Source organism: Epinephelus moara, chromosome 23 (assembly GCF_006386435.1).
Source record: "Epinephelus moara isolate mb chromosome 23, YSFRI_EMoa_1.0, whole genome shotgun sequence".
NCBI classification, from domain to species: domain Eukaryota; kingdom Metazoa; phylum Chordata; class Actinopteri; order Perciformes; family Serranidae; genus Epinephelus; species Epinephelus moara.
The window spans coordinates 13,745,389-13,759,337 of NC_065528.1; the positions used below are offsets into that span (position 1 = coordinate 13,745,389).

At 42.4% G+C, this 13,949-nt stretch overlaps 1 protein-coding gene across 5 annotated transcripts in view; it reads right to left on the minus strand.

The window, feature by feature from the left end:
• Positions 1-1,163: 1,163 nt before the first annotated feature.
• Positions 1,164-13,949, minus strand: part of celsr1a (cadherin EGF LAG seven-pass G-type receptor 1a) — a 119,431-nt gene continuing 106,645 nt past the window's right edge. For 2 of the 5 annotated variants that reach the window (XM_050036166.1, XM_050036163.1), the window contains 11 exons: positions 13,245-13,419; positions 12,275-12,387; positions 12,013-12,092; positions 11,625-11,751; positions 11,389-11,514; positions 11,133-11,269; positions 7,572-7,672; positions 7,307-7,450; positions 6,927-7,196; positions 6,471-6,846; positions 1,164-4,470 (listed from right to left, as the gene is read on the minus strand). In XM_050036166.1, coding sequence (XP_049892123.1) covers positions 4,443-4,470; positions 6,471-6,846; positions 6,927-7,196; positions 7,307-7,450; positions 7,572-7,672; positions 11,133-11,269; positions 11,389-11,514; positions 11,625-11,751; positions 12,013-12,092; positions 12,275-12,387; positions 13,245-13,419 — 1,677 coding nt within the window. In that variant the 3' untranslated portion in view covers positions 1,164-4,442. Of the gene's footprint in view, positions 4,504-6,470; positions 6,847-6,926; positions 7,197-7,306; positions 7,451-7,571; positions 7,673-11,132; positions 11,270-11,388; positions 11,515-11,624; positions 11,752-12,012; positions 12,093-12,274; positions 12,388-13,244; positions 13,420-13,949 lie in introns of all 5 variants that reach the window. The other 3 variants (XM_050036167.1, XM_050036164.1, XM_050036165.1) reach the window with 2 other exon arrangements.

The following is a 13,949-nucleotide window of genomic DNA, read 5'->3' on the forward strand; positions in this document are numbered from 1 at the left end:
TTTTTCTCATTTTCTAAAAAGTAATGGTTGTCAACATACAAGGTTTTCGCCTGAGCCACAACATTCAAAAAATATGAAATTAACATGAGTTGTCTCCAAGGCAACTCATGTTGCCTTGGAGACACCAAATTCGCTTTATGGATACCTGACTGTGCACAAAGTACGCTTCTCAAAAAACAATAGGCTAATTTTGGATTACAAGCAAATTTTGATTATTTAGTGGAACATACTTCCATTGGTGAATATTTTCACCCGAAAAAGAGTTCAGTCCTTCCTTCAGCTGAAAAATATTTTTAAAAACAGCAACAGTGAAACAATCGTGTGTGTAGGTGTGTGCGTGTGTGATGCAATTACTTCCTTCCATAGACTGTGTGTAAATGTGTGTGCCCTGCAAGGTTTGGATCAAAGTGAGGGGATTTAATAGGACCGGCTGCCACCATTGTTCTATGAGGATTAACACAGTCACCCAGACAGATACACCCATACCTCCAACCACCCACCCACTTTGACACACACACACACACACACACACACACACACACACACACGCTTCTTATGTTTAAGGTTCAACCTCTCACTCCTACAGTAAACTGACTTGCGCTGTTCTCTGATAGTGAGCGGGGCTCTGACCACTTGGCACAGGACACATAGAGACAGTAAGACTGTTCTCCCCATACATTACCTTGTAAGGACAACATCTCCATAGTATACACAGCACCGCAGGGTGCGCCTCTGTTTGAAATCTGGTGTCTCTGTCCCTCCATCCATAATATTATTCTCTCCCTGATATGAAAATAGGAATACTTTATTACCTAAACATACAGTACAAAACTCCTAAAAAGGTTTTCTTCATAAAAACGAATTATTCATGACTAAAAAAGCAACAATCAAAGTTAAAGTTGTGGGGAAAAAAATCTCATGTGGCCCATGTACCCCAAAGTAAAAAAAACATATATATATATCTGTAGTGCTATTTATGACTCTAGACACTGTATACACATGTGATCACCTGCTCCTGAGCAAAACTGTGATATAAGTGAGTAACACTTTCTGTTACTCACCACTTGTCGGAGCCAAAAAAAGTTACCTAATTTCCCATGAGCACTGCACGTTTCTACACGCCACACTTCCTTCCAGGCAACAGACATGTACTACAATAGGCTGCACAACACAGTTAAAAATCCATCATGTCATCTTTAATTTTACAGTCACAATCATCTTTTCTTTCCAGTGTCTTAAAACCATAAAAAATAAATATACATTATGTTACAAAACATTTCCAGTGTCTCGGATCAATAAAAAAACACATGTATCAACAGCGTTGATTACAGGAGGGCAAAACACTGGGGTTGTACATATGGTACAAAGGCATTCAGTGAGTGGTAAACAAGACTTTAAGTTGCCTAATATTAGCTGCAGAATGCACAGGGTTGGCATCTTTTTCACTTTGAACTCAAACGTTTTAAAATTCATACTGAATCGATGTTGATTGAGTGATTTAGTGTCAATTTTGGATTAAAAATATGCTTAAAAAACATGAAATCTATTAGCGAGTGCTTGAAAAGCATAGATCCTAAAGGGATAGTTACGATTTTTTGAAGTAGGGTTGTATAAGGCACTGATACATAGTCATTGTATTATCTACTGTAGATGGCAGTTAGCACACCCCCAAGTTAAGAGAAGCAGGCAGGAGTTCTCTATCTGTTCTCCCGTCAAAGCCACCAAGCTCCGTTGATAAAAACAGCAATTTTGGCTCACTGAACATGGGAGCTGTTGGTGTACTGCTGCCTCGATCAGACTTTGTTACAGCTAGCTAGCGACTTTGGTGAATCCATATTAACCCTTTTAAACGCCAGTGTAACACAATAACACACATAAACTAACTGATTAATGTGGGATTTATACTTGTGCGTCAAATTGATGCCTGTCTACGGCGTAGGCTCTACGTCGAAGAGCCTATGCCGTACCCTACGCTGTAGCCTGATGTGCACTTCTCCAGAAATGCAACTACACGTCGCGGCAACGCAGACCTCCTGTCTATGTTTGTAAGCTGAAACCATTTCCCTCAGTGGAAACAAAGCTTTTATTTACTTTAATTTCACGGATAAGAAACAATAAATTGTGAAGACAATAAAGCCTCCATAAAAATAGCATTTTAAGTCTTGTGTGTGATTTATCCTGGCTTCATATGAGCAGAGGAAAAGTCTGCTAGCTGCTAGGCTAATTTATACAGAGTAAAATGCCATAGGCTTGTGCTAATAATGTTAGCATGTCACATTTGTTTGGAAAACGTGTTTAGTATAAGACAGTTGTTTTGTCAGTGAACCTTGTGAGTTGTAAGGGAGCCGAATTTGTACAGTAACATTACCTTTATCAAATGTTGCTGCTGTACCTGGCTGCATATGAAAAGAGGAAAAAGTTCTGTAGCCGCTAGGCTAAATTATACAATGTAAAATGCCATAGGCTTGAGCTAATAACGTTAGCATGTTATATTTGTGGGGAAAATGTGTCCAGATGTCTGTGAATGCTGCGAGTTATAGTGAAGCTGATTTGTGTACTTGTGTTTGAAACTGTCTCTATTAAGCCATGTTCAATGTGTGTTTAATGTGTGTTTTGGGCATGTTTTGAGTCACCTCAACTTTACAGCACTTCACAGAAACCCCATCGCCGACTAGTGGTTTGGAGGAGTAACTGCAGAGTGACACAGACACACCACCGCACAAGTAGAAATGCTTACAATGGTGTAGGTCGTGTGTGTAGGCTCTGGCGCACAAGTATAAATCCCCCTTAAGGCAGCTGTAGAACAGCAACTCCTGTGTTCAGTGATCACTATTTCTCCACAATGAGTCTGGCATTAAAGAAAGCGATATATGGCTTCAGAGCCATGTCAGAAATCGATGTCTGATGGAAAGGAAAAGCAGTGAAAATATTGCAGGTATGGCGTACATTCAAACTGATTTAGATATTTTTAGGCGTTTTCTTTTAGCTGGCTAAAATGTGTTTTGCTGCAGCCCCCATCCACAAGAGTACATTGCTTAGCTTCTGTAGCATCTGTTTCTTCAAAATGGGGATGTACTGGCTGCTATCTACTTAAAGTAATACACAGAATATAGATAAGTACCTCATAAAACCTCACTTGAGCTATTCCTTTAAGATAACTTATAATCCTGAGCTGTATTTCAATGCCACCAAAGACCAGTAAACGTCTTTCTCTGCCCCCTATTTTGGAAGAAAAGTGAGTTAAAAGTGAACCTGACTCCAACCCTAATGTGCACATTTACTGTAGTTCATGACTTTGGTAACCAGGAGAGTGTTGCATCGGACAAACAGGCAGGAAGGACACTGGAAAAGAAGGCTTCAGGTTTATAGTGCTTGAACAGGAAAACTGAGTTTTCAACAGGAGGGGCGATCCCTCTCCATTCCACATAACTGATGTTCATTTAGGCCCACTGTACTGTGTGTGCATGTACTTTGGATATTCTAGGTCGCTCTCACACACAAACATAACAGCATCCGTTATGTGTTTGTGCCAGAGAGTGTGGCGGATCTCTGCAAAGCCCACGACAGGTTGAGATGGTGTGTGTTTGTTTGTGTAAGGCCTTGATTCAGGATTGTTCTCAGTCTATTAAACCAGCATATCAAGTGATTTTCACCATTGGAATAACACAGGCAAATGATTTTTAGTCGACAAACTTGTCCTCGCTACGGCTGACATACAAAATAGATCATTTCTTCTTCACCTTTAACAATATCTACATGTTAATTACACTCTAAATGCACTGCATTGAGAGGCCGCGGAAGCCTTTCTTTGAGTAAAAAACAAAACAAAAAAAAAGAGCACTTGGTGTGTGATAGTGCCGTTGGATGTGTCCGATAGTCAGTGAGACAGCAGGTTGTGCCTGATGGGACTTGTAGTCCTTGAAATCCTTTAGGACTACAAATGTACCAGCATGTATCTGAGTCTGAGTTCATGCACAGTGATTGTTCATCTGCCTTTTCCAGCTTTCCTAACTTTACCCATTAACAGGGCAACATAACCACCACGGAGGAACATCGTTTTGGGGCTTGCAATGCATCCTGGGGGAAATTCTTCATCTTCTGTCTCTCCGTCCCCGTTTCCTACAGTGGTTTTGGCACACGTGGCTCCATTGCTTCCTCTCTTGGTACAGTCCAGCATTCCCTTTATTGTTTTCTCACATTTTTTCATTATCTGCTTATTTTCTTGTCTCAGGCAGTCTTAAAGTCTGCAATTAATACTGCTCTCCAGAGAGAGGGAACATGAGAGGAGGGGTGGATGGACAGATCAGGCGTGGGGAACTGTTTCCTCCCCTTTCACCCAATCTGCAGCACCCTGCCCGTCTTCAGTTTTCTTTTCTTTTATTCCCGTCCTCATGGCTCTCCTCCTTTCCTCTCCTCCCCCAGCAGGTTCTTTGCTCCTTCTCTCACAAGGGCAGGCTGGTCTGGGTTTTCCTAACAGGTCAGATCGAAGTCTCGTTACTGCCGCTGTTAATGGAGGACACGCAGGGAGGGGAAGAGGAGGGACGGGGGGGATGCAGGAAGGGTGCAGGGAGAAAGAACGTGCAAGGTGAAAATGAATGCAGGGATGCAGGAAGTCATCATGCAGCATTTAAGCAGGATGGTCATATTACTCATGCTATAGTTAAAGGTGGAGTTAGGCATTTTGGGAAATCTGATGACTCACTTGAATGAGTTGGATGAGACGATCAATACCACTTTCATGCCTGTGCACTAAATCATGCTACCTGCAGCAGCCTGGTAGCTTAGCCTAGCATAAAGACTGTAAACAGGAAACAGCTAGCCTGGCTCTGTCCAAAGGTAACACAGTCTCACTAAGTAACACCTTATGTCTCATTTGTTTAGTTAAATTTATTTGCTCTATACAAAAGTAAAAATGGATGAACAGCAGAGCGAGGCTAACTGTATGCCCTGTTCCCTGGGAAACTGAGCTAAGCTAACCAGCCTCTGCCTGTAGCTAAATATTTACCGTACATATAAAAGAGCGGTATCAATCTTCTCGTCTAACTCTCTGCAAAAAAGCAAACAACAGATTTCCCAAAACGTCAGAGTGTTCCTTTAACTCTGGATCCTGCACTCAAAGGAATTATTTGGTATATTTTGTCAGGTGTATGTATTTCAATTACATTTAAAATTTCCATCCAACTGAGTCTAACATAAAACCGACAAATACCATTTATGTAATTTAATCAAACTAAATAATCACGTGACTATTACGACAAATTTTAAATCATGTTGGTTGACATCCATACATGATGAAGTAAAATGATTTTTACCACAACTTCACCAATTTGCCCGGTGTCGACACGATCATCAAAACAAATGACCACATCCTCCAGACCTCTAATGTTACACGTCGAGCTGATGAAAGCGTACAAGGGTCAGGAGGACTCTGACTATTTTGTGTGCGGTTGGCTCCATGGCTGAAACAACTGCTTCGTTTTTGGTCGGGTGAGTAAATGTCTTCTACATTTCAACTCCACAAATGGATGCAACACTTTCAAGCCAATGTTACTGGGTAACGTTAGCGAACTCTAGGTATTATTTTCCACCTTCTATGCCAACAGAGGTCAGATGAAACACTAGTAAAAATCTGAATTGTGGCTAAAAACATGGAAACATTGAAATTACATTCAACTCTAAGCATGTTTAACACAACGCTTCAGCATTAACGTTTGATAGTACTTGACGACATTCCTTCAGACTGAAGACAGATTTTTTTTCTTCCGGAGTTTCTCAGAGAGTTTTTTTACTTTTCCCTTTTGCATCCTAATATTTTCGGGACTTAAAGTGGCCTTTTTCCCCCCAGTTTGATCGAATGGAACAGCCGTAAAATCACAGGCATTTGCACAATACTGGTCGTCTTTGCCTCCGATTGTCTGCCTTCCATCTGGTCAGCGCACAGATATATGACTTCAAATGCAAAGATGCTAATACTGTTGATAATTTCAATGTGTTTCAAACATGATGACGAAGAATTTCTTCAAAGTAATAACATAAACTTCGCGCAAGTAAATTACATTAATTCCATGAGCTTTCTAAATTCTCATAGTCCATTCATCTCAGTTTTATTTGATTTAATGGTAAATGGAATTTGTTGGTTTATGTTAAAATTACTTGACTCAGTTGGAAGGAAATTTCATGTGTAAGTAACAGAAATATGTAAACCTGACAATCATTTCTTTGAGTGTATTATGATACATGCATTATTGCATTAGTTGACATTAAGGTCAACTGATACATACTGACTGTTCAAAGGTTTTTTCAAACTCTTTAAGTCACGATCAAACTGATCTTTAATCCTTTTCAAAGAGATTAAACATGATTAAATGACACTCATTCATTTGCTTTATATTATTGTTGATGTTATATGTTAATGATGCAAAGTAAAAACTTGTCATCGCTGCATGCTAACACTCTGGAGCGCTACTCACTCTGAGTCAGAATCGTTGCCTCCGTTAACCGTCCCTGACTTCAAGTGCATTGCCACCCCTCCGTTGGTCTCCCGGTAGATGCTCGCCGGTGGAGCCCCTGCAGGAATCTGCGGCCGCGTGGCGACAGGGGGCTTGATGAGGGAGCTGTTGTCGTGGTTGCCGGGGCGACTGCCGTCGTTGGAGGCCAGTGAGGGTGGCCGGGATGAAGGGGTCATGATGTTGACGGAGGAGAGGGGCGGAGAGGAGGTGTTGTTGTTGTTGGGGGGAGGGGAGGTGATGGTGGGGGGGTTGTAGTCGCTCAGCTTCTCCCTCAGACGGTTCTTCATGTTCTTGTCCGTCAGCGGAGGAGGGTAGCTGATCTTGTTCTTTAAGATACCTGAGACAGACAGAGAGTTCAATCCAGTGTAAATCACATCAATCAATTCAGCTTCATTCAAAACAGTTCTCTTCTCCTACCCTTTCTCTGCTCTGGTTGGTGGTTGCTGTTGCTGTGAGGCTGGCTAGGTGGCGCCGCATCTCTGGCGTTACCAGGCGTTTGTTTGTCTCGCTCCGTGGGAGTCTCCCTCTCTCTTTCGCCGATGTGGTTGAGCTTATTTTCTGGATGCAGCTCTACATTCACCTTGGTCTCCACCCTCAGCCTCTCTGCCCCGCCTGGATCCTCGCTGTCACTGGCTGTGGTGGCCTCTGTGGGCCAGTAAGGCTTCACGTGATTGGACACTGAATCCACTAGACAGGAAAAGAAGACATATTAGGAGCAGCAATGATAGCAGACATTTCCAGTCAGCCTCAACATTTTAGTTGCAGGCTTCCTCATTTCAATAGGACCACCCATGTACCTTTAGGCGTGCTGTGAACAGGCTGCCTCTCGTTGTTCCACTTGGGCTTGACGTCGATGTCGTCATCCTCGCTGTCGGAGGAGTGGGAGGAGGCGTAGGAGGAGCTGTGTTCGTCGACTGACAGCTCGCTGTCTGAGTCAGAGTCTGATGGGGGACAAAGAGGAAGGGTAGAAAGATGAACCTCCATTAATAAAACAAAGAGACGTATGCATCTTTGTGCACAAGCTCGTGAGTGAGAGGTTTGACTTCATTTACAAAAACTCACCGTCTCCCTTGGTGCCGTTCCTGTGGAACAAAGGTCCGTCCAGATCTGTGTGTCCTTTAGCTGTTCCTGAGGAGACGCTGGGCTTCTGACCAGACTCCTCCCTTCGTAGATAAAGACAGATACAGGAAGGAGGAATGGAGGAGAAGGACGGGGAAATGAGGTAGAAATGGGAGTGGAAAAGAAAAGGTGGAGATTAAGAGGAGGCAGAGAGGGGGAAGCGTGGCGTCTCTGGAAGTTGATTCAAGCCCAAACTCGCGGTTTGAAACGAGTAACGTTCTACAGCTTGAACACCAGACTTCTCTTGTTACAAAACCTCTGCTGATGGATTCAACAAAGACTTAAACAAATATTAAATTGTGGTTTAGGTGTGTTTGCATCAGGGTAAACTTAATAAACTGGCTGCTTGATAGAAACATCTACCACAGATAGATAAATGGAGGGTAATTTGAGACTTATTACTTAACCTGCAATAATCTCCTCTCCACCTGTGGCTTTTTATTCCACGTTGAGTCGAGATGTTTGCTGGAGGGGAAAACGCTATTGGAGACTCTCCTGATCTGAGGCTGATCTGAGAGAGACTTCTGGAAGCAGCTGAAGACGTGCCAAGTGCCACAGGGAAGAAGCATGTGTGTCTGTATTACATTCCCACTTCAACAGGTACAGTCCCATCTCTCTTACTTCCCAAGTCTCCTGCCCTTCTCTTCCCCCTCTCTCCTCCTCCCCTCTCTTTCTGTTTCTCCCCCTTTGCCTCTCGCACAGGCAGCACGCCATCCCGCTTCCCCCTTCCGGCGTTTTTGCTCTCATTGACCCCATCGCGAGCTCGCGTTACCCAGATGACAGCTTTACGAGCCAAGGCGTACAGTCAGACCTAACCTTGATTCTGTAAAACTCTTTAAAGACACCAGTTATGTGTAACACCACTCCATGGCGATGAAAACATGCCTGTGATACACGCAAACACACAGATGTACAAGACGGGCGGGTGAGATTAACCTGGGATGAAATATCCAGGAAGAGCTGTAGCTCAAAATGTCAACTTTTTAGAGATGAATCAAGAATACGCTTGTCCTGATGCTCAAGTGCCCCATACTAATATTTAGTTAGTAAGAAAACATGTCGATCTACACATGCTTAAAAATATCCATTCGCGTAACGTTTTCATGAATATGAGTATATTCAAAACTTTCCAAAACATTGTCTTAATTTCAAACCCTCTGCAGGCCTGAAAATTAAAAATATGATTTCATACATTTTCCAGGAATTTCATGACCATGGGAACCTTGGGCATTGCTAATAATCAATGATATTACTGCTAGAAGATATTGTTAGCAGCTAAGAGAGCTAGTATGGAGCAGTGGACACAATGCTAGGCTATATATACCAGGCACACATGAACACTTATGGTGTCTGTAGTATGATCACCTACCCTATTGAACTGTAGTAAGTAGAAAACAGGTAAAAACCTTGCTGAGAGTAAGGCAGTTTAATACAACAGCTTTCTGCTGGCTGGTTATGATGTTACTTTTTTGTTGAAAATGGTTGTATGCTATAGTCAAAATAAGAAAGACTTGTTGATTTATACATTTTAAAAATGCTAAAAACAAATCAGGCAGAAGAAATGCCTCAGCTCAGCTACATCATGTCTACCTGCTGTAATGTTTGGCTACATACGATAGCACATCATTTATCACATATATTTTCTATGCAGCAGAACGAATAACATTAGAAGCACATGTTACACAGTGCAGTACAGCAAGCATTACATTTTACAGCATACAAATTAAGACCTGCTGTTGTATAACTTCTAAAACTTCACAGGAGCCTCCATCGTGGATGGTTAAGAGTTAGTATGGAGCAGTGGACACGGTGCTATATATAATACATAACAGGTTTGCATAAAATATTTAAATGTACACTATAGTATGTTCATCCTGCCTCTTGAACTGTGATTATCACCCCATAAGCAAAAAAAAAAGTTATAAATAGAGATCATATTGTCATGGGATCACACCAGCAGAGGTACTGATCCACGACTTATAATAATGTGGGCCAGGGGCGTAAATTGGGGTGGTGCAATGACCCCTTCCTTACTTCCAGCGCCCCTGCAGCCTTCATTGTGATCTCAACTACACACCTGTGAAGTTTCTTGACTGCATCTTGCACAGTTGTGATACTTTTTGACTGAAAATCTCTGCACTTCTGCACTGGCTACTATATTATTGACTTTAATTTACTGCTGGTTGTGTGTAAATCATTTAACAGCTTAGGGCCCAAATACATTTCTGACCCACTTCTTTGCTACCAACCCTCCAGGCCTCGCAGGTCACCGGAGAAGGTCAGCTACCTGCTCCCAGAGTCAGAACTAAACATGGTGAAGCTGCTTTTAGTTTTTATACCGGTCCACTGTTGGAACAAACTGATGGAAGAACTCAGATTTGCACCAATGTTAACTACTTTAAAAACAGGGTAAAGACTTTGACTGAAATTCTATGTTTCATTTGCACTGAAACGGCACTTTATTTTGCCTTTTATGTGTTTTTTATTATCATTATTTCAAACTTTTTATTTTACACTCATTAATTCTTTCGAACTGCGTCTTTTTTAGAATTATTTATGTAAAAACGAGTTTTGTGTACTTATATTTCTTATTCCTGTATCGTTTTGTTTAGTCGTCAGTATGTGAAGCCCCTTGAGCTGCCTCTGTGTATGAAATATGTTACATAAATAAACTTTCCTTGCGTTAAACTTAAGCAGCTCTGCAATAAATCCTACCTTCACGAAGGTTGTTTACTTTCAGTGTATTTCTCTTATCTGTCAGTTCCAGTGCTTTGAAGCTGTGCCACATTAACATTAAATATTAAAATGTATTCAGTGTGTCTCTGTACTCTGAAAGTTTGCTCTCTCATCTTCACTCCTCATATCATGACACTTACAGTTCCACAAAACATGCATCAAGGCAGATTTGACATGATCAAAGCGAGCAGCTTAATCTATCAATACATACCAGACACAACAACATAATAGTGTGTATTCATAGTGTGGTGTGTTCTTTTGTCTTGGTGCATATCAGTGAGAGTTGATACGTCTTTTCCTATATGTGTGTGTTGGGTTTTGCAACCAAGCCGTGCGCCATGCACTGGCAGATCTCATCATGATCCTTCATGCAAGCAGAGTTACTGTACAGTGCAGGTGCCATTCTGTGGCAGCATGCATATGCAAAAGAAAAGAAAGAAACACCCTCAAAATGCAGATAAACTCAGCAATTTAACATATCTGTGCTTTGGCTGAGGCAGAGAATAAGGACAGAGTGACAGTGTGTGTGTACCTGTAAAGTGTGTGTCGATATATGCAGTATATATATCTTTAAATTAGGGGTTTGGGGTGTGTTAGTAAGTGTGAGACACTTGGTGCATCAGCAGACATGCAGGTAGGAGAACAAAGAAAGACAATATAAAGAAAGGTCTGAAGTGGACACACACACACACCCACACACACACACACACACACTTGTCATGCAGCAGTGTAGTAGAAGCAGCCATGCAGTCAGTGAGCGTGTTGTACCTGAGTGTGTAAGCCAGGTAGCTGCTGCGGCTCTTGGCTGACCTGAGCGTGCTGTCCAGGGAGACGGTGGACTCGCCGATGCCTGAGCGGTATAGCGGGCCGTCCTCTGTGTACGTGTTGTTGCAGTTGAGAGAGCGCTGAGGATGGAGGGATGACAGGATAGAGGGAGAGGAGGAAAAACAAAACAAGATATATGACTTTGTTTTGTCTGATGATTCTGATTCTGGGCCATATTAGTGTACATCTCTTCACTTACCGTGAGCAATGAGGCCCTTGTGGTGCTGGATTCGTCAGGTATGGTCTTCTTTCCTGTGAGGACGTTCTTGAGGTTTTTCCTCACCTCTTTGTTGAAGATGACGTGGAAGAAGAAAATGCAGACTCCCTGTGACGAACACCAAAGAGATGCATTATAAACAGGAGAGTGAGAAAGCATTGATGATGATGATTATCAGATAAAATCTGGTCTACGACAGTTTAGTCAGTCGCCGTTACCTGCAGGCAGCTGAAGACAGCGAACAGGTAGTGGAAGGTCATTACGTCATTGTTGACCGCCATCAGACCGAGCATCCAGGTAGCGCAGATGAGTAGCAGAAGCAGGAAGGCCATCCGAAGAGCAGGACTGAGAAGGGAAGACGGACACAGTGTGGGATCATTTTGAGAAGGTGAAGGACGAACCCAAGGTGATATGTAAACTCATCTTCATTGGTCGACTACAAACATGACGTATCATCTGAAACATGTCTACATGCCCATTAGCCACTTAGCACAATCGTAACTGCTTTGCCGACAGCGGGATTAACAGGCGGCTCGCTCAGTGCGTGACGTGCACTTGTAGACCTTGAACTCAAACCATTGCGTTGCCGTTATGAATGTGACTTACATGGCTCCTGACTTCTCCATAGCCTTCTGCCTGCGACCACACGAAGCCTTCGCAGCCAGAATAAAGATCACTATGTTCACCTTTAGAGAGGGAGGAAGAGGGTTTGTGAACACAACACTTCATTTTTGTATATCTGACAGTTAACAGGACTATTTTTGGTACTTTATTTTGATATGCCTCATAATCTACAACTATATATTCAAGATCTAGACGGACAACAAGAACCAGTATATCCTGGGATCATTTTGAGTCATGCACGTACCAGAACGACTACAAAGATGGGTCCTGCGAAGCTCCAGATGAGTGTGTCATGGACAGAAAGCCAGCAGAAATCTGGGTTCCCATAACCTTGAGGGTCAAGACCGACTGCCAAACCTACACGCACACACACACAGAGAGCGAAAGCAAGAAAGTAAAAACAAAAATCTGAGTAAAGAATGTTACAACTGTCTCTATGCCTTGTTTCTTCCTCCTTCCCTTGTCACACCTATCCTCCTACCTTCCACTTTCTGAGGGTGTGCCAAAATGCAAGCAGACACCCAAAATTTCCCACCAACTGCATTTCAGTTTCCCCGCTCTCACCTGAGTCACTCATCACTGTCATTTGTCATCTTCGTTCCTTCTCTGTTTGTCATCTTTAGATCTCTGTATGTTTTACTCTGCAACTCTATACGTCTCTCACACTCCGTCCCAATACAGATTCCACTCGAGGAAGCTTTGCTGGCATCCGATGGTGCCAAAACATGTCAGCACATCGCATAGCTTTTAATATATTACTGTAATCTCATCATACATCAAAGGGTTGTATAGTGAAGTAGGCGGTAAATGGCAGGCTTAAAAAGGTGGTACTAATTGGAGGTAGTGGATGATTGAAATTTTATGATGCAGTTATATGAAGAGAGACGATAAAAAATGGTGATAAAAACAAATAAATCAACAAATTATTTATGAGTTTGCAGCATGTCAAGATGAATATCCCCAGCAACACACACACACTTCTTCACCGCTACTGTTACGCTACTGTTTTTGTCTTCATTTGACATTTTGGGGACATCCGCATAACATCCGCCTCTGAGGTTTTCCCCCCTAACTTTCCTCCTCTGTCTCTCGTTCAATCGTTTTCTCACGGGGATCACAGCGTCTTCAGAAGAGACGAGTCGCAGCATGAATGCACCCTGACAATCTGCCATCTTCCATTGCTCTGCTTCCATGTGTGTGTGTGTGAGTCTCACCGGTGATAATAGCTGGTATGCCCCAGCCCATGGCATAGTAGAACCTCATGTGGCCGTGGTTGATGTTGCGCAGCTCTGTCAGCATGCGGTAGATGTGCAGCCCCTCCACGAACATCCAGGCAAAGGTGCACATGTAGAAGTAGTGCAGGAGGATGGCTATCACCGTGCACACGAACTGAGGAGAGATAAAACACAGAGAGAGACAGAAACAAGAGAAATAAATGAGTCTACATTTTAAGGGATTCATTTATTAATCATTTATTAGTTGCTTATCTGAACTGTGCAACAGCAGATGTTAGAGAAAGCGGAATCGATCATATCTGACAGTACCCACTCCCTACGCTTCGATTTTGCCCTCTGGTTCCCGCCTCAGACAACCATCAGTCAAAAATAACACATATAAATTGTCTTTCATACCGTCAGCCATTTTACCACTCAACTCTGTAAAGCACAGGTAGCATCAGCACGTCACCAACCATGCCAGTTTAACCCTTTATTTATGCGTTTATGTACGTGTGGTTACTATCTTGTATGTCCAGCCTCATGTTATGTTTTTTTTACTTATTTATTGCTACTGTGGCCCCTCTGGGACAAATAAAGGTCTTGAAAATGACAAAAAATCCAACCAAAAGCCACGTTCCAGCCTCTTAAATGTAAGTATATGCTGTTTTTCTAGGTTTTATATCATCGTAAATTAAATGCGTG